Genomic DNA, 20,850 nt, shown 5'->3' with positions numbered 1-20,850 from the left:
CTGGGAGGACTCAGCTGCCTCTCCCTGGTCCCAGTGATAGCACACACCTGGTATTATACTGCAGCCTGTGTGAGTAGAACAGCAGCTCCCCTGTAAGTGCCCTTATGGCTCACACCCAGCAATCACTACTATGCTGTTACTAGCAGTATAATACCTGGGGTCACCTGGTGCCAGCTGCAGCACTCTCCCTCCTGCCTGCCATGCCCACCAGGAAGGGACGTTTCCCTGGTAACACAGCTCCTCCCACTCTGCCCCACACAAGGAAATTCACATTGGCTACAGCCGCGGGGGAGTCTGGGAGCTGAGTACAAACCACAACAAAATGGCCGCCGCTGTATGAGGACACTGGAACATCACTGCCGGATTGCTAGAAGCAGTAATTGCATTGTGTGAATGCATAGAGAGAGAGAGAGTTATGTGATGTGAGGTCACCGGTAGCTGATAGATTCCATGCTGTATATATTACTAGTAAAGCGCCATAACAATTGTCCCCTGTGTGAGGGAGCGGCGGCCATTTTCCCGAAGACCAATCCCCGCGTTCATTGGCTGCAGCATCTCGGCTCCCTGCTGGGGCAGCGCTGCTGATCTTACCTGAGGCCTCTCACTTCCAGCAGCCACGGTGATTAAGTTACGGGGGACCGAGAGAAGATATTGCTGTATCTGGCAGCAGGTGATGGTATTGTGCTGCCGTGGTTATACAGGGGGAGCGGCCTGCGGTGTCCCATTCACACAGCGAGAGCGGCCTGCGGTGTCCAGTTCACACAGGGGGAGCGGCCTGCGGTGTCCCGTTCACACAGGGGGAGCGGCCTGCGGTGTCCCGTTCACACAGGGGGAGCGGGCTGCGGTGTCCCGTTCACACAGGGGGAGCGGGCTGCGGTGTCCCGTTCACTCAGGGGGAGCGGGCTGCGGTGTCCCGTTCACACAGGGGGAGCGGCCTGAGGTGTCCCGTTTACACAGGGGGAGCGGCCTGCGGTATCCCTTTCATACAGGGGGAGTGGCCTGTGGTGTCCCATAGTACAGGAGGAGCGGCCTGTAGTGTCCTATTCATACAGGGGGAGTGGCCTGTTACAAATGTTATAGAGGGGGAGCAGACTCTTGTGCGTTGTTATTATTATTGTACAGTTGAGCAGCCTCTGTGTGATGATGATGATTATTATATATTTTCTTATTCCTTGATTACCAGTCTCTGATTTCTTAATATTATTAGTATTATGATGATTATACAGTGCGAGCAGCCTTTGGTGCCTATTATTACATTTTATTTTAAGACCATTCACTACAATGGACATAGCAGTGCTATTATATCCTATACTACACATGTACCTGTTGTTCTCTATATGATATATATTTAAATGTGGGGAAACATTAGAAGCTGTTTTTGTGCCTCTATGTGGATTTCTCTTACCTTTATCTAATATGTTACATGTGTACTGTGTGGTGTTTATTGTAATTCTTATATTTACTCCAGGACAACAGAGCGGTGAGGATGAGACACGTCACTGATTCCCCGAGGATGAACAAGGATCAAAGTCACATGACTGACAGGATACTAAATATCACCCTGGAGATCATCTACCTGCTGACTGGGGAGGTGAGGGGATCTGGGAGCGTCACTGTGACGTCACTTATATCTATAGTAATAATGCAGGGACGTGACTGGGGAGGTGAGGGGATCTGGGAGTGTCACTGTGACATCACTTATATCTATAGTAATAATACAGGGACGTGACTGGGGAGGTGAGGGGATCTGGGAGTGTCACTGTGACATCACTTATATCTATAGTAATGATATGGGGAGGTGAGGGGATCTGGGAGTGTCACTGTGACATCACTTATATCTATAGTAATAATACAGGGACGTGACTGGGGAGGTGAGGGGATCTGGGAGCGTCACTGTGACATCACTTATATCTATAGTAATAATACAGGGACGTGACTGGGGAGGTAAGGGGATCTGGGAGAGTCACTGTAACATCACTTATATCTATAGTAGTAATACAGGGACGTGACTGGGGAGGTGAGGGGATCTGGGAGTGTCACTGTGACATCACTTATATCTATAGTAATAATACAGGGACGTGACTGGGGAGGTGAGGGGATCTGGGAGTCACTGTGACATCACTTATATCTATAGTAATATTACAGGGATGTGACTGAAGAAGTGAGGGGATCTGGGAGTGTCACAGTGACATCACTTATATCTATAGTAATAATACAGGGACGTGACTGGGGAGGTGAGGGGATCTGGGAGTGTCACTGTGACATCACTGATATCTATAGTAATAATACAGGGACGTGACTGGGGAGGTGAGGGGATCTGGGAGTCACTGTGACATCACTTATATCTATAGTAATATTACAGGGATGTGACTGAAGAAGTGAGGGGATCTGGGAGTGTCACTGTGACGTCACTTATATCTATAGTAATAATACAGGGACGTGACTGGGGAGGTGAGGGGACCTGGGAGTGTCACTGTGACATCACCTATATCTATAGTAATAATACAGGGACGTGACTGGGGAGGTGAGGGAATCTGGGAGCGTCACTGTGACATCACTTATATCTATAGTAATAGTACAGGGACGTGACTGGGGAGGTGAGGGGATCTGGGAGCGTCACTGTGACATCACTTATAGTAATAATAGAGGGTCATAACTGGGGTGTCTACAGTGATAGTGTATTTTCTTATACACAGGGTTACACAGTAGTGAAGAAGACCTCTGGTGATGAGACACCCAGTAGCCATCACTGTGTGTCAGAAGGACAGAAGAGGACCCAGATTCCCATCATGGTGCCTCCACCTCACTCACTGATACATGGGAAAGACAATGAGCAGAAGATCTTGGAACTCACTAACAAGATCAATCAACTGCTGACTGGAGAGGTGACTGCTGGGAATGGGACATTATACAGTAATACTGGGGGATATGAACAGAGAGGTGACTGCTGGAAATGGGACATTATACAGTAACACCGGGGGATGTGACCAGAGAGGTGACTGCCGGGAATGGGACATTATACAGTAACACTGGGGGATGTGACTGCTGGGAATGGGGCATTATACTGTAACACCGGGGGATGTGACCGGAGAGGTGACTGCTGGGAATGGGACATTATACAGTAACACCGGGGGATGTGACCAGAGAGGTGACTGCTGGGAATGGGACGTTATACAGTAACACCGGGGGCTGTGACCGGAGAGGTGACTGCTGGGAATGGGACGTTATACAGTAACACTGGGGGATGTGACCGGAGAGGTGACTGCTGGGAATGGGACATTATACAGTGACACTGGGGGATGTGACCGGAGAGGTGACTGCTGGGAATGGGACTTTATACAGTAACACCGGGGGATGTGACCGGAGAGGTGACTGCTGGGAATGGGACATTATACAGTAACACCGGGGGGATGTGACCGGAGATGTGACTGCTGTGAATGGGGCATTATACAGTAACACCGGGGGCTGTGACCAGAGAGATGACTGCTGGGAATGGGACGTTATACAGTAACACCGGGGGCTGTGACCGGAGAGGTGACTGCTGGGAATGGGACGTTATACAGTAACACTGGGGGATGTGACCGGAGAGGTGACTGCTGGGAATGGGACATTATACAGTGACACTGGGGGATGTGACCGGAGAGGTGACTGCTGGGAATGGGACTTTATACAGTAACACCGGGGGATGTGACCGGAGAGGTGACTGCTGGGAATGGGACTTTATACAGTAACACCGGGGGATGTGACCGGAGAGGTGACTGCTGGGAATGGGACATTATACAGTAACACCGGGGGGATGTGACCGGAGAGGTGACTGCTGGGAATGGGACGTTATACAGTAACACCGGGGGCTGTGACCGGAGAGGTGACTGCTGGGAATGGGACGTTATACAGTAACACTGGGGGATGTGACCGGAGAGGTGACTGCTGGGAATGGGACATTATACAGTGACACTGGGGGATGTGGTCTGAGTGATGACTGTATCATTGTGTGTGTCAGGTTCCTATAAGGTGTCAGGATGTCGCTGTCTATCTCTCTATGGAGGAGTGGGAGTATATAGAGGAACACAAGGGTCTGTACAAGGACGTGATGATGGAGATTCACTGGCCGCTCACATCACTGGGTAAGCAGAGATTACATTTTATTGCACATGGTAGAGCAGGTATGGGGGCCCCTATATAATCGTATCATCTGCTAATCGCACATGTACAATGTCCTCAGTCGCTGTGCGTCCATTATAGATGGACCCAGTAACAGAGATACCCCAGAGAGATGTCCCCGTCCTCTGTATTCCCAGGATAATCACATATATACAATGTCCTCAGTCACTGTGTGTCTCCTACAGATGGGCCCAGTAACAGATATACCCCATAGAGATGTCCCTGTCCTCTGTATTCCCAGGATAATGACATATATACCATGTCCTCAGTCACTGCGTGTCTCCTATAGATGGACCCAGTAACAGAGATACCCCAGAGAGATGTCCCCGTCCTCTGTATTCCCAGGATAATCACATATATACCATGTCCTCAGTCACTGTGTGTCTCCTACAGATGGGCCCAGTAACAGAGATACCCCAGAGAGATGTCCCCGTCCTCTGTATTCCCAGGATAATCACATATATACAATGTCCTCAGTCACGGTGTGTCTCCTACAGATGGGCCCAGTAACAGAGATACCCCAGAGAGATGTCCCCGTCCTCTGTATTCCCAGGATAATCACATATATACCATGTCCTCAGTCATTGTGTGTCTCCTACAGATGGACCCAGTAACAGAGATACCCCAGAGAGATGTCCCCATCCTCTGTATTTCCAGCAGTGTACAGAGGAGACTCACAGGACCCCACAGGAGGATCAGGTAGGTGGGAATTAGGGTCTCCTCAATATAACAAAGTGACTGTCACTATATGAATTGCAGCAGTTGTGTGTGTGTGTGTGTGTGTGTGTGTCTTATACACTGATATTCTATCTCCATAACATCAGACAATACTAATGTGATATTTTTTTAGGTTCATTGTGAAGATTTGTCTGATATTAAGGCCGAAGAAATAAAGGGAGAAGAAGAGACGGATGTGACTGATATTAAGGCAGAAGGAGAAGAGTCTTGTGTGACAGATAAGAAAGAAGATACAGAGACAGAAGACTCATATATGAGGGGTGATCAGCAGTGTAAGGAGGAGGAAATCCCTACAGATACCAGCACAGGTGAGGAATAATCACTTATTACACACTATCTGACCTGCCCGTGAAAACCTGGGAGTTTTATTTTTTTTTATTCCAAAATTGTTGTAAAATTTCGTCTTATGCTGCGCCAAAGGCCCAAGATTGTAAATTGTTAAAACATTCACCGTAATGTTAGTGTTTGCATTGATACTCAATGACCGCAATTAGATCAGGTGTGGTGGTGGTGTTTCAAACACACCGCTCCTGACTTGTGTGCATACTTGCCTACCTGACCCTCTCCATGCAGGAGAAAGTGCTCTGGTCCTGGACTTCCCTGGTAATGTATGACTGCCATCACCTGTGGGGAGCTAGGTAATCTCTTATATATTTGGCTACATCTGTCACTCAAGGTGTGTCTGGAGATATAACCCTGGGTGGAGCCTCTGACTCACATGACTGACTCACATGACAGAGAACCAGCCCAGTGAGCCCACAGACAGTGCCAGACACCCTCTGCCTCTCCATGTTACACAGCAAAGACACAGCTACACACCAGACACACCAGGTGAGCGCCCCACACCTCCATACCTCCCAACATGACCCTCTCCAGGAGGGACAGAATGCTCTGTTTGTGGACTTCCATCTTAATTTATGATTGTCATCACCTGTCATTTTAAACAGGGTAATTGATAAGAAAGGTGTTTAAGCACAGGTGATGGTAATCCATAAATTAAGAAGAAAGTCCAGAAACAGGGCAACGTGTCCCTCCTGGAGAGGGTCATATTGGGTATGTACCTCCCTCCCTCCCCCCCCCATTCACGGCATCCCCACGATTAAATGGCACATGCAAAACACTGACATGGCTATGGTCGACAATGAAAAAGGTTGACAAGATTTATTTTTCACTTTTTCAATGTTTTCATATTCATTCTCATGTGTCGAAATGGACACCAATGAAGTGCCACACCTATATCAACATTTACATGTGTTGACCTTTCTTGATTTTTTTTCTTGTGGCGATTCGCGGCACCCCCCGCGACCCCCCTCCCGCGATTTGCGGCACACCCCCCGCAATTCGCGGCACCCCCGGTGACTCCCGCGATTCGCGGTGACACCCCCCCTCCTGCAATTCGCGCCAACCCCAGGGCCCCCCCTCCCGCGGTTCTCGGTGCTCCCCACGACCCCCCCTACCGCGGTTCACAGTGCCCCCCCCCTACCGCAATTCCCCACCCCTGACCCCCCCTCCTGTCGTTGCGGCAACCCCCCGCCCCCGCGACCCACCCTCCCGCGATTCACTGTAACCCCCCGCGCCCCCCCCATCCCACGATTCGCGGCACCCACACCCCCCCCACGTCCCATCCTCCCGCAATTCACGGCATCCACCCACGACCCCTCCTCCCGTGATTCGCGGACACCCCTCACCTCCTCCCTCCCCCACCCCCGCGCGTGATTCACGGCAACTCCAGGATTAAATGGCACATGCAAAACACTGGCACGGCTATGGTCGACAATGAAAAAGGTTGACATGAGTTTTTGAAGACTTATTTTTCTTTTTTTGAATGTTTTCATATTCATTCTCATGTGTCGACATGGACACCGATGAAGTGCCACACTTATGTCAACATTTACATGTGTTGAACTTTCTGTGTTGATTTTTTCTTGTAGCAATTTTTTTCCAGTGACAACTATGAACTATGTGCACGTCAACCTACACATCATCAACCAATTCTTTGTATAATATACAACACCTGTTCTGTTTTACTGTAGGTGTTTTAAGTCAGACCTTTTACTGCTACTATTACTGTTTATGTAAATGCATTCTGAATGACAGCAACATCCTACCATCCTTCTACAAGAATATATAACCAACTAGGTGATTCATCGCGCCCCGTGCCCCCCCCCTCCCGCAATTCACGGACCCCCCGCGCACCCCCCCTCCCGCGATTCGCAACCCCCCCCCCTCGCGCAATTCACGCCCCCTCCCACGCTTTACGGACCCCCGCCCTCTCCCGCGATTCGCCGACACCTGCGCCCCCTCCCTCCCTCGCTTGATTCACGGCACCCCCTGCGCCCCTCCTGCAATTCACGGCACCCCTAAACCCCTCTTTAGTCCCCCGTATACTCACACACCCCTATCACTACCCAGCTTCCTGCTCTCCTGAACCGTAACTTCCACCACTGGGGAGTCGCTGACGCTGTTTTGCCCACATGCCCCTATCATGCCTCATAGCCCTGCTCTCATGCACCCAAACTCCCACCCAGTAGGAGGAGACACTGACTAAGGGCCACCATCCTGTACTGCCATGCTGGACCCTCACCCACTGGCAGAAGCTGCACAGTATCTCCCACCCTCCTCTTTAGTCCCCCTTATGCCCACACACCCCTATCACTACCCAGCCTCCTGTTTTCCTGTGTCGTGACCTCCGCCAGTGGGGAGCCGCTGACTCAGAAACACCCTACTATACTATTGCACACACACACACACACACACACCTAAACAACATGCACACACAGCCCCCCACACCCACAAATGTCACTGTACCATCCACACTATCAATGTACATCTTACTCTGTAACCGCTTTTTAATTAAACAAAACAATACACACCCCCTTCCACATCATATGCTCTCTATTTAACACATTTCACCTATAACTGAAGTTGCAATACAGGCATCTTTCATACAATTCTAACCATCTTTCTCATATACAAATGTTCACAAATTAAGGGGGCGCAGCCCCTTACGACGGTGTGAAGAGCGCCCGTAGGGCGCGATGAATCACCTAGTTGATAAGAAAAGGTGTCACCATAGGTGATGGCAATCATACATTACAGGGAAGTCCAGGTACAGAGCATTTTCTCCTGCATGGAGAGGGTCAGGTAGGCAAGTATGCTTGTGTGTTGATGAATTCTACATCCACTCTAATGTATTTATTTTTTCTGTGTGCTGTACTGTTTTTGTGTATGTGGTGTTATGTATGTGTTGTGTGTTTTCTCTCCCGGGGGCGACCAAATGACCGCCCTGGCGCCGGAGACCCCACCCCCGTTCACCGCCCCGCTGACAACCTAAATTACCTCCTGTGTGCAGCCAGCGGGGGTCCGGTGACAGGCAGCGGGGTTCCGGGTAGCCGCTGTAGCGGCAGCTTGACTCCGTCCGTCTCTCCGCTCACCTACTAGTGCGGCGTCGGGAAGCGCTGGTGATGACTTCGAAAAGACTTGCCGGACGCTGATTGGCTGACCCCGCTGGCTGTCCCCGGACCTGAGAGCCCCACCCCCCTCCAGCGCCCGGTGCGCGTGCCCCCCCTAGTTATGGCCCTGCTCTAGTGTATCTCATACATGTCACTGTGTGTTACCAGCCCAGACATCTGACCAGTCTCCTCCCCGCACTCTCTGGTGTATCTCATACATCAGGAGCCATCAGACCCTATTATACTCCTGCTCTCCCCCTCACATCATGTCACTGTGTGTTACTAGCCCAGAGATCTGACCAGTCTCCTCCCCACACTCTCTGGTGTATCTCATACATCAGGAGCCATCAGACCCTATTATACTCCTGCTCTCCCCTCACATCATGTCACTGTGTGTTACCAGCCCAGACATCTGACCAGTCTCCTCCCCACACTCTCTGGTGTATCTCATACATCAGGAGCCATCAGCCCCTATTATACTCCTGCTCTCCCCTCACATCATGTCACTGTGTGTTACCAGCCCAGAGATCTGACCAGTCTCCTCCCCACACTCTCTGGTGTATCTCATACATCAGGAGCCATCAGCCCCTATTATACTCCTGCTCTCCCCTCACATCATGTCACTGTGTGTTACCAGCCCAGAGATCTGACCAGTCTCCTCCCCACACTCTCTGGTGTATCTCATACATCAGGAGCCATCAGCCCCTATTATACTCTTGCTCTCCCCCTCACATCATGCCACTGTGTGTTACCAGCCCAGACATCTGACCAGTCTCCTCCCCACCGCTGGTATATATCAGCTCCTGGTGTCTTAAGGACTTCCTTTTCCTGTAACCCCCGGTGCTGTAAAGTGACCTGCCGCTTTGCAGCATCACTTTACTACACTAGGGGTCACAGCACAGCAGGAGGCCCTGTAGACTGAAAGCAATCCCCTGGGGAGGTGAGTATGGTTGTTTTTTACACTGTGATCAGCATGTGTGACACAGGGCACACACAGCTGATCACCCTGGCCCCATCCCCGCACAGCTCTCTCTGCCTAGGAACAGAGAGAGCTGTGCTTCCCATAATTTGCACCTGAGCTCTGTGATTCCCCAGCTGAAGCTGCATTATTATCACAGGGTATTTGACTTCTTTTTTTTTTAGTTTTAGTTAATTTGGCTAGAGCACGTTTCTCAAGTATAAGTATGGGAGATGTGATCTGCTTACAAAAAAAAAAAATGCGAATTGAAGGGTTTTGATTAGTTTTTCATGAAAATTTAACAAATTAAAGAGAGCGCATGTATACCAATGTATAAAGTTTTATTAAAAGACAATAATTAAAAATACATTAGTTAATATCAACCTTGTAATAAACCTATTCGGTATAATTGCCCCTTAGGCAAAATGTCCCGTTGACAATTAGCAATGTCCCAAGACCCGTGCTAATCACACAGTCTCTAATTGGTGCTTAGGGACCAATAGTCAATATAAATCCTGTAGGGTAAAACACATGTGCAGATCTAATGTTACTTGAATGGTATGCTTCCCAGAGCAAAAGATCTCACCACTTGTCTGTCCCTCTTTAGAGGATATTAATTGCGGGCATTGATGGTTTTGTAATTCCACGCACGAAAGTCTCCACACAGATGTATTTGCGGCTGTCTCAGACTCGGCGCTTACAGGGTCCTAGCAGTATACGGTTGGCAGTGTGTGGGCTCCTGGCTCCGTCTAGGTTGAGCGGTCCTCTGCAGCCGCACACCACGTGGCTGGCAGGTGCTGTGACAGTATTATTAGCCGTGCCCCTCCTGCTATACCTCAACCCTCAGCGCCGCACATCAGTTTCCTGACGGGCACCGGATGGGTGATCGGGCAGGTCCTAAGGTTAGGACGGTGGGGTTTTGATTGCCGCGGCTGAGGAGACGTAATGGCAAGTCTCTGTGGAGATGGCAAAGGTGATGATATGCTCCACTATTTTCTATCCGATTTATCATTCGATCAACACTGGCTTCAGGCAGGAGATGGACATGGACTGGAATGCTGCAGTGATACATTAGATTTCCGCTATATAGTCTTGGCTGCTATCACTATTTATCTATTTGATTTGCATTGGGATCCAATCTGCATCTAATGTGCAAAAACCATTTGATGACCATTCCATTTTCTATTCGATTTTGCTTCTATAAAGCCTATCTCACCATGTGTATGCTCTATTAGACATATATATCTGTGGATGGATTGGGCAGTGTGTTCTCCATACACCCTGCCCAATCCATAGTGACTGATTCCGCTGCACATCACCGCTGCCTACTGCAGCAGGTGTATGGGAGGTCAGGAGATATCACACACAGCACCATGCACTATCTAGCTTTAGGTATGTTGACCATTGGCTGTGTTGCAGAGCTGACGCGATATGTCTGGTCGTTCACAGACCTATCACTGGCTGACAGACCAGCGATATATCGGCCAGTGTGTGCCCAGCATTAGACATGTTCAGTTTAAGTGATAAAACCTCCATGAACATTTGCTTCTCAATGTAAACAATTCTGTCTGTTGTCATTCATCTGTTTCCTGTAGATGGGCGCACAAGCAGGAATACCTCGGAGGGAGATCTCATTGTGTCTCCAGGTTATATACTAGAAGATAAGAACATCAGACAAGAGTCTCCAGAAGAAAAACCCATTATCCCCAATACACACCCAACATTTCCCATTGCAGATATTTCATCTGGTCCCTCTAGTCATGAGGAACCTTCTCCTGATCATTCAGACCTTACTACACACAGTACAGACCATAAAGATGATACAGTATCATCCAGTTCTGAGTTTGGTAAGAGTTCTATACATCCGTCAGATTCTGTGTTACATCAGAGTCATCAAACAGGGGAGAAACCATTTCCATGCTCTGAGTGTGGGAAATGTTTTAACAATAAAGACCGTCTAGTTAAACATGTGAGACTTCACACAGGCGAGAAATTACTTTCATGCTCTGAATGGGAGAAATATTTTACTGATAAATCCGCTTTTATTACACATAAGAGAAGTCACACAGGCGAGAAACCATTTTCATGCTCTGAATGTGGGAAATGTTTTGCACATAAATCATCTCTTGTTACACATGAGAGAAGTCACACAGGTGAGAAACCATTTTCATGCTCTGAATGTGGGAAATGTTTTGCACATAAATCATCTCTTGTTACACATGAGAGAAGTCACACAAGTGTGAAACCATATTCATGCTCTGAATGTGGGAAATGTTTTAGAAAGAAATCAAATCTTCTTAACCATGAGAGAATTCACACAGGCGAGAAACCATTTTCATGCTCTGAATGTGGGAAATGTTTTAGAAGGAAATCAAATCTTGTTATACATGAGAGAAGTCACACAGGTGTGAAACCATATTCATGTTCTGAATGTGGGAAATGTGTTACAAATAAATTGTCTCTTGTTACACATGAGAGAAGTCACACAAATGTGAAACAATATTCATGTTCTGAATGTGGGAAATGTTTTAGAGAGAAATCAACTCTTCTTAAACATGAGAGAATTCACACAGGTGAGAAACCATTTTCATGTTCTGAATGTGGGAAATGCTTTAGCGGAAAATCAAATCAAGTTAGACATGAGAGAAGTCACACAGGTGAGAAACCATTTTCATGCTCTGAATGTGGGAAATGTTTTGCACATAAATCATCTCTTGTTACACATGAGAGAAGTCACACAAGTGTGAAACCATATTCATGCTCTGAATGTGGGAAATGTTTTAAAAGGAAATCAACTCTTGTTATACATGAGAGAAGTCACACAGGTGTGAAACCATTTTCATGTTTGGAATGTGGGAAATGTTTTAGAAGGAAATCAACTCTTGTTATACATGAGAGAAGTCACACAGGTGTGAAACCATTTTCATGTTTGGAATGTGGGAAATGTTTTACACATAAATCATCTGTTCATAAACACCAGAGAACTCACACACAAATAGTATAGGGTGAGATTTAATAGGATGAGATTTTCAGAAAGTGAGAGATTTGGTGAGAAATCTCCAGTTTTTATAAAGCGGCAATCATTTACACTTCAAAATCAAACTGGTTTAGCAGTGTTAATGATTGCCGCTTTAACAAAACTGGAGATTTCTCACCAAATCTCTCACTTTCTGAATCTCTCATCCTATTAAATCTCACCCATAATTTTAATTAACTGATCTACATGAAACGGAAGCATCAATACTAAATTCCTCTATCATCCATTGTATGTGGATTCTTAGATACAGTGTCTAGGTAAACTTTCCTATGCCGAAGTTGAATGTCTAACAGGTTCAAATGTCGACCTGTGTTTTTAACATTTTTTGGTGTCAGTGTTGACATGGACTCCCAATTAGTGTAAAGCGTAACCTCTTGGTTCCCTCTCCACCCTTGGTGCAAGTTACACACATGTAATACAGGCGGCCACATCTGATTGGCTGAATGCATCTGTCATTTATGCTGATGTTCCAGTTCTATTGCTGCTGTGATGTATTCCCATGGTTACAGTGACATGAGCGATCAGTGTGCAATAAGACTCCATGTCTCCTAGTCTGACTGTATATGGGAAAGCAGCTGGTGTATGTATTACTGAGTCATTATATAACTGCATTGTTGTACCTGTGCTTTATGTATAACAGCCTCTCTGTAATATATATGTAATAAATACACAGTGTGATCCTGTACTGTAATGTGTGTGGTGTATACTGATATTTGGGCCATCACTATGACTCTGCGCCTCTTGTCATACCCCGGGCACCTATGTAGGAGGTGCATGTGCTGGGATTGCCGAGCCGGCCACGTTCCGTGGTACTCACAGCCCACGGGCCCAGCACCATGCAGCTGTTATGGATCCCATTTGGCATCCGGTACTTAGACACAACTCCCGGCCACCTCCACATGAGCCCCATAATGTGGGATCTGTTACTCTCTCCCTGGGGTCAGAGCTGGGAGATAATGTGTTCCCACAGGGCAGATGCAGGTGTCTGATGCTATGTGGCAGGATCTGTACAACTGCCCCCATTATATAACATGAGACACATAGGGGGGAATGTACTAAGATGGGCGTATACGGCAGATCCCGATACAAATGGAAAGAAATGAGATTGGCCGTATAAGACCCAATAATACGAATGGACCATACATTTACAGAGATGTCATATTCTCCTCATTTGTATTTTCTGATGATGTAGTCCATATTCTGTTACCGGTGGGTTAAAGTTCGAGGGGAGATGGCTGGATCCCAGAAAAGTACTTCAATAAACTATTTTGGTTTTGAAGTACACTTACTGTATTTGCTGGCGTATAAAACTACTTTTTTTTCCCCTGAAAAACATGCCTCCAAGTGGGAGGGTCGTCTTATACGCCGGGTGCACTTGTATAACAAACTATATTTTGAGTGGAATATTGGGGGGGGTCGTCTTATACGCCAGGAAATACGGTATCTACCGTTATGATCAGCAGAATTTCCAATACAGCATACGGTACTTGTGTATTATCTGGGCGCCTGATTTTTTCATCTTATGTGATTGTACAACCAAAAATCGGTCGCATCGCATGTGATGCGACTAATTTTGGACCCGATTTTTTTATTGTACAGGCACCCAGATGACTAATTCCTATGTTAAATGCCCCCCAGACCCGATTTTTGATTGTACACCTACCCTGATGGGTAATGCCTATGTCAAATGCCCCCCATTGTTAACGCCACCCCACGATCAACACCAACCCGAAGCGTGGCGAGCGCAGCGGTACGCGCCCTCCAACCTTTTCATACCCCCACTATCCACATAGGTGTGGAGTTGATTTTATATAGTGTGGTGAGCCCCGCGGGATACAAGCCCAAAGTGTGGCGAGCGGACGTGGAATACATGTTAAGTAATCCGCGTCCCCTCGCCACGCTTCGGGCTCGTATTCCGCGTCCCCTCGCGGGGCTCGCTGCGCTTGCCACACTATATAAAATCAACTCCACGCCGACGTGGATAGTGGGGGTATGAAAAGGTCGGAGGATGCTGCGCTCGCCACGCTTCGGGTTGGAGTTAACAATGGGGGGGCATTTAACATTGAGTACAATGTAAAAATCGGGTCGGAACGTTCAAAAACCCCAAAAATCGGGTCCCATCGCATGCGATGGAAAAAATCGGGCGCCCACATATTACACAAGTACCCAGCATACACATCAGCAAACTCAGGAGCCCCGCCCCCTGCATCAAGAGGCTGAGTTGGTTTCTTCCTGGCACTTCTGCAGTCAGTGTTCATCCAAAAATGAGGCTACCCTAACACTGACAGGGTCCTGGTTATATAGGCTACAGAAGCTACCCTAACACTGACAGGGTCCTGGTTATATAGGCTACAGTGACTACCCTAACACTTACAGGGTCCTGGTTATATAGGCTACAGTGGCTACCCTAACACTGACAGGGTCCTGGTTATATAGGCTACTGAGGCTACGCTAACACTGACAGGGTCCTGGTTATAGAGGCTACAGAGACTACCCTAACACTGACAGGGTCCTGGTTATATAGGCTACAGAGGCTACCCTAACACTGACAGGGTCCTGGTTATATAGGCTACCCTAACACTGACAGGGTCCTGGTTATATAGGCTACTCTAACACTGACAGGGTCCTGGTTATATAGGCTACAGAGGCTACCCTAACACTGACAGGGTCCTGGTTATATAGGCTACAGAGGCTACGCTAACACTGACAGGGTCCTGGTTATATAGGCTACAGCGGCTACCCTAACACTGACAGGGTCCTGGTTATATAGGTTACAGAGGCTACCCTAACACAGACAGGGTCCTGGTTACAGAGGCTACCCTAACACTGACAGGGTCCTGGTTATATAGGCTAGAGAGGCTACGCTAACACTGACAGGGTCCTGGTTATATAGGCTACAGAGGCTACCCTAACACTGACAGGGTCCTGGATATATAGGATATATTGGCTACCATAACACTGACCGGGTCCTGGATATATAGGCTACAGAACTCCTGCGTAAGCTGTTTTATAAGTGCAAAGGCTAAACTGTAATATCATAAATGTAAATAACAGTAGAGGGCACTGAATTATGAATGTTCAAACCAGTGGTCGAAGTGGGGCGGTATACGGGGGTATGCCATACCGCCACTTTAATCTGAAGATAAAAAAACCCCCTTTTTTTCCCCCCTCAGGATGCTCTCTGATCACTCAGCAGCGCATATTGTGCTTTTGTAATACCCCTGTACAACGGGGCAGTCTGGCAGGGGACGTTGATGGACAGGGGGGTGTCCGAAGGTGCGCACTATATTCACTCTTTACTTTTCCATACCCCCACTTCAAAATTTCCATACCCCCACTTCAAAATTTCCACTTCGACCACTGGTTCAAACTAATGTACTGACAAATGTGTACATAGGATTACATAGATTAAAGACACAATGTGAATGCAATGTCCCAGGATTGAGAAGCAAGGACAAAAACACGTGACTTAGTTTAGTCTAATATAACCAGTGACCGTTGTCTATTGGGACAAACATGTTAGAATCTAAAATCGCCTCTATCATCTCATAAGGGAATATACAGATATCCCTTCTTGTCCTATCACCATTTATTTATATTAATGAAATAAACACCCACCTTACTTCTAAAGATTATATTATATACAAAAGCAACAATACCTGACATCAGACTTAAATGAGCAATGACAATATATTCATCAGTCCTGATACCTTCCACCCTTGGTCTCAGGTAGTTTTCCACCATACACCTTCCAGGTTTCTCCTGTGGGGAGACCTCTGTTGTCCTGTATTGCACCAGGGCATCTGAGATTTCATTGCCTTCTAGCCCAGTGTGTAATAGACATGTCCCACAGACACAGGCCGTCCATAACACTGGTTATATAGCTCAGTTTCCAGCTTGGTGCTACAACAAGGCGAGCATCCATGTCATCCATCCTTGGGATACAGTACAGCTGTTGGTGTTAATGATGATGATGGGAGGAGCTTTGGTTTCTTCCAGCAGCATGACTACAGCATGTAGCTCTGCTTACTGACATGTTCCTTCTTCACCACCCCCATGTATCAGTTCTGGGTGCTTCCTGTGGAGACCACTGTTGCTGACCACTCTGTGGACCTGATGCTGTGGATTGCTTGGGCAGTCTCTTGTATGGACGCTCCACCTCTTTCCGACAGGAACCACTTCCATTCCTGCAGCATCTGCTCCTGGGCCATGGCTGTGTGTGCCTAGGCCCTTGCGCCTCACCCACCCTGCCACTGGTAAGTCAGTGCGTATAGTGACCGGTTGTGGCATGATGACGCTCCCCACATGCTGGAGTGCAGTGTATGCTGTCTGTGGGTGTGGTAACTGCTTGCTCCAAAGTTCAATAGGAGTCTTCAGTTCAGTACTCTGGGTGGCAGTGGAGTTAAATGCTCTTCTGCCATAGACCCAGTCATACCAGATGAGGTGCCTACTGCTAAATCCAGGGGTGCTTTCATGTAGGTGGGAGCTGACTGGACAAACATACAGAGATCAGGTCCTTCCGGCTGTATTACACTCACTCCCCCACCTCATGGATTTGCAACTTTCACCAAACGTCGAACACACCCTAACAAATATACCTGCTGAATACCCTCTCTAGTAGTGTGCCACGGTGAGGTGGGCATCATCTGTATTTTTATTACTTCACAAGTCAATAATGTCCAGGTACCATCCCTACTGTGAAACCTCTGCGCCTGTAAATGCACCCGGGGATCTATTGGCAAAGTTCCCATTTGTGCCGTTTCTGTGGATATTAACTTAATTGAATCTCCACCCTCCTCACACAACCGGAGTATCCCTGTAGGATTTGTAGGATAGTTAAATCAAAGGGTGAGGTATAGGATCCAGACAGTCATTAGCCCAATGTTGGGATCCTGACTGCCCGGACTCAGGTAGCAAGGGCAGTGTAACAAAGCCCCTTGCGGGCTCGGTGCTCTCACCACCTATTCTATTCTCCCTCTATCATGTCATGGACCCCCATGAGGGAGAATAGCCAGGGGCCGTTGGGACCCCAAGTGTCGGGGTTTTAACAGTCAAGATCCCGACTGTCGGGCACCCATATCAAATCACTCTGTTTCCCATCATCAATCGCTATGGGAGCTTTCTCTGTCTCTGGTGCAGTAGCTTCCTTCTCACAAACCGCTGGTCGTGTTCCTTGTATAATTACAGGTATAACTTTAGGGGGGTTTGTATACAGCGGATCCCTGAAAAAAATTTGACGTATAGGACAGTCATTGTGAGACGTATGGGTCAGTGGATCAGTCAGTCAGTGTGAGACATATGGGTCAGTGGGTCAGTCAGTGTGAGATGTATGGGTCAGCCAGTCAGTGTGAGATGTATGGTTCAGTCAGTCCATGTGTAACATATGGGTCAGTCAGTCAGTGTGAGACATTTGGGTCAATCAGTAAGAGACGTATGGGTCAGTCCATGTGAGATGTATGGGTCAGTCCATGTGAGATGTATTGGTGAGTGGGTCTGTCAGTCAGTCCGTGTGTAACGTATGGGTCAGTTAGTCAGTCAGTGTGAGACATATGGGTTAACGGGTCAATCAGTGTGAGACGTATGGACTAGTGGGTCGGTTAGTGTAAGACCTATTGGTCAGTGTGTCAATCGATCAGTGAGACATATGGGTCAGTCAGACTGTGTGATACGTGTTGGTCAGTCCGTATGAGATTTATGGGTCAGTCCGTGTGAGACTTATGGGTCAGTGGGTCAATCAATCAGTGTGAGATATATGGATCAGTCAGACTGTGTGATACGGGTGGGTCAGACCGTGTGAGAAGTATGGGTCAGTCCATGTGAGAAGTATGGATCAGTGGGTCAGTCAGTTAGTGTGAGATGTACGGGTCAGTCAGTGTGAGACGTATGAGTCAGTCAGTGTGAGGTGTATGGATTAGTCAGTCAGTGTGAGATGTATGGGTCAGTCAGTCACTGTGAGACGTATGGGTTAGTGGGTCAGTTAGTCACTGTGAGATGTATGGTTTAGTGGGTCAGTCAGCGTAAGACTTATGGGTCAGTGGGTCAGTCCCTGTGAGACGAATAGGCCAGTTAGTGTGAGATGTATGGGCACATCTTATACAGCCTCATGCCTGGCACATATACCCCCCATACCCACAGTCACTGCCCAGCATTACACCTCATACATACACACCTGGGCACACCTTATACAGCCTCATGCCTGGCACATATACCCCCCATACCCACAGTCACTGCCCAGCATTACACCTCATACATACACACCTGGGCACACCTTATACATCCTCATGCCTGGCACATATACCCCCATACCCACAGTCACCGCCCAGCATTACACCTCATACACATACACACATACACACACACACACACACACACACACACACACACACACACCTGGGCACACCTTATACAGCCTCATGCCTGGCACATATACCCCCCATACCCACAGTCACCGCCCAGCATTACACCTCATACATACACACCTGGGCACACCTTATACATCCTCATGCCTGGCATATATACCCCCCATACCCACAGTCACCGCCCAGCATTACACCTTATACATACACACCTGGGCACACCTTATACATCCTCATGCCTGGCACATATACCCCCCATACCCACAGTCACCTTCCAGCATTACACCTCATACACAGCTGGGCACACCTTTTACACCCTCCTACCTAGCACATATACCCCCCCCCCCATACCCACAGTCACCTCCCAGCATTACACCTCATACATACACACCTGGGCACACCTTATACACCCTCATGCCTGGCACATATACCCCCATACCCACAGTCACTTCCCAGCATTACACCACATACATACACACCTGGGCACACCTTATACATCCTCATACCCGGCACATATACCCCCCATACCCACAGTCACCACCCAGTATTACACCTCATACATACACACCTGGGCACACCTTATACATCCTCATACCTAGCACATATACCCCCATACCCACAGTCACCTCCCAGCATTACACCTCATACATACACACCTGGGCACACCTTACACATCCTCATGCCCGGCACATATACCCCCATACCCACAGTCACCACCCAGCATTACACCTCATACATACACACCTGGGCACACCTTATACAGCCTCATACCCAGCACATATACCCCCATACCCACAGTCACCTCCCAGCATTACACCTCATACATACACACCTGGGCACACCTTACACATCCTCATGCCCGGCACATATACCCCCATACCCACAGTCACCACCCAGCATTACACCTCATACATACACACCTGGGCACACCTTATACATCCTCATACCTAGCACATATACCCCCATACCCACAGTCACCTCCCAGCATTACACCTCATACATACACACCTGGGCACACCTTACACATCCTCATGCCCGGCACATATACCCCCATACCCACAGTCACCGCCCAGCATTACACCTCATACATACACACCTGGGCACACCTTACACATCTTCATGCCCGGCATATACCCCCCATACCCACAGTCACCACCCAGCATTACACCTCAAACATACACACCTGGGCACACCTTATACAGCCTCATGCCTGGCATATATACCCCCCATACCCACAGTCACCGCCCAGCATTACACCACATACATACACACCTGGGCACACCTTATACATCCTCATACCTGGCACATATACCCCCCATACCAACAGTCACCTCCCAGCATTACACCTCATACATACACACCTGGGCACACCTTATACATCCTCATACCCGGCACATATACCCCCCATACCCACAGTCACCTCCCAGCATTACACCTCATACATACACACCTGGGCACACCTTATACATCCTCATACCCGGCACATATACCCCCCATACCCACAGTCACTTCCCAGCATTACACCACATACATACACACCTGGGCATGGCTGAATAGTAAAGAAAAGGGTGGAGAACTACAAGTCCCAGCATGCATAGCAGTCTCTGCCATGCAGCACCACAGCTAGGGCTGGGCGGACTCAGCTGCCTCTCCCTGGTCCCAGTGATAGCACACACCTGGTATTATACTGCAGCCTGTGTGAGTAGAACAGCAGCTCCCCTGTAAGTGCCCTTATGGCTCACACCCAGCAATCACTACTATGCTGTTACTAGCAGTATAATACCTGGGGTCACCTGGTGCCAGCTGCAGCACTCTCCCTCCTGCCTGCCATGCACACCAGGAAGGGACGTTTCCCTGGTAACACAGCTCCTCCCACTCTGCCCCACACAGGAAATACACTTTGGCTACAGCCGCGGGGGAGTCTGGGAGCTGAGTTCAACCCACAACACAATGGCCGCCGCTGTATGAGGACACAGAGACATCACAGCCGGACTGCTAGGAGAGGTAACTGCCCCCGGGAGAATCAACAGAGAGAGTTATGTGATGTGAGGTCACCTTTAGATGATAGATTCCATGCTGTATATATGACTAATAAGGTTCCATAACACCTGTCCCATTTGCGACGGAGCGGCGGCCATTTTCCCGAAG

The 20,850-nt window shown here is 48.2% G+C and overlaps 2 protein-coding genes, 1 long non-coding RNA gene and 1 pseudogene across 3 annotated transcripts in view; all 4 read left to right on the top strand.

Moving 5' to 3' along the window:
• LOC146007371 (uncharacterized) overlaps positions 1 to 12,320 on the top strand; it is a 34,462-nt pseudogene extending 22,142 nt beyond the window's left edge.
• LOC146007463 (uncharacterized) overlaps positions 1 to 20,850 on the top strand; it is a 137,507-nt gene that overhangs the window by 48,945 nt on the left and 67,712 nt on the right. The gene's annotated exons all lie outside the window — the stretch shown is intronic.
• On the top strand, positions 2,790 to 5,218 carry LOC146007373 (uncharacterized). Its single transcript, XM_083145720.1, has 4 exons — positions 2,790 to 2,885; positions 4,001 to 4,124; positions 4,763 to 4,860; positions 5,012 to 5,218. Exons 1-4 carry the CDS (start codon positions 2,790 to 2,792, stop codon positions 5,216 to 5,218), a joined length of 525 nt encoding a protein of 174 aa, XP_083001846.1.
• LOC146007473 (uncharacterized) overlaps positions 20,642 to 20,850 on the top strand; it is a 47,325-nt gene continuing 47,116 nt past the window's right edge. Inside the window, exon 1 of the long non-coding RNA XR_014444335.1 lies at positions 20,642 to 20,798. This is a non-coding gene — a long non-coding RNA (uncharacterized LOC146007473). The remainder of the gene's footprint in view (positions 20,799 to 20,850) is intronic.

This window comes from Crinia signifera, chromosome 6 (genome assembly GCF_055691185.1).
Source record: "Crinia signifera chromosome 6, ASM5569118v1, whole genome shotgun sequence".
NCBI classification, from domain to species: Eukaryota; Metazoa; Chordata; class Amphibia; order Anura; family Myobatrachidae; genus Crinia; species Crinia signifera.
Note: the sequence above shows the minus strand (reverse complement) of the source record. Positions and strands in the feature narration are given on the sequence as shown.

Coding starts and splice junctions, on each gene's coding strand:
- LOC146007373 (XM_083145720.1), top strand. CDS start 2,790: ATGGTGCCTCCACCTCACTCACTGATACATGGGAAAGACAATGAGCAG. Junction 2,886..4,000: donor ATCAACTGCTGACTGGAGAG/GTGACTGCTGGG, acceptor TGTGTGTGTCAG/GTTCCTATAAGGTGTCAGGA. Junction 4,861..5,011: donor GGACCCCACAGGAGGATCAG/GTAGGTGGGAAT, acceptor ATATTTTTTTAG/GTTCATTGTGAAGATTTGTC.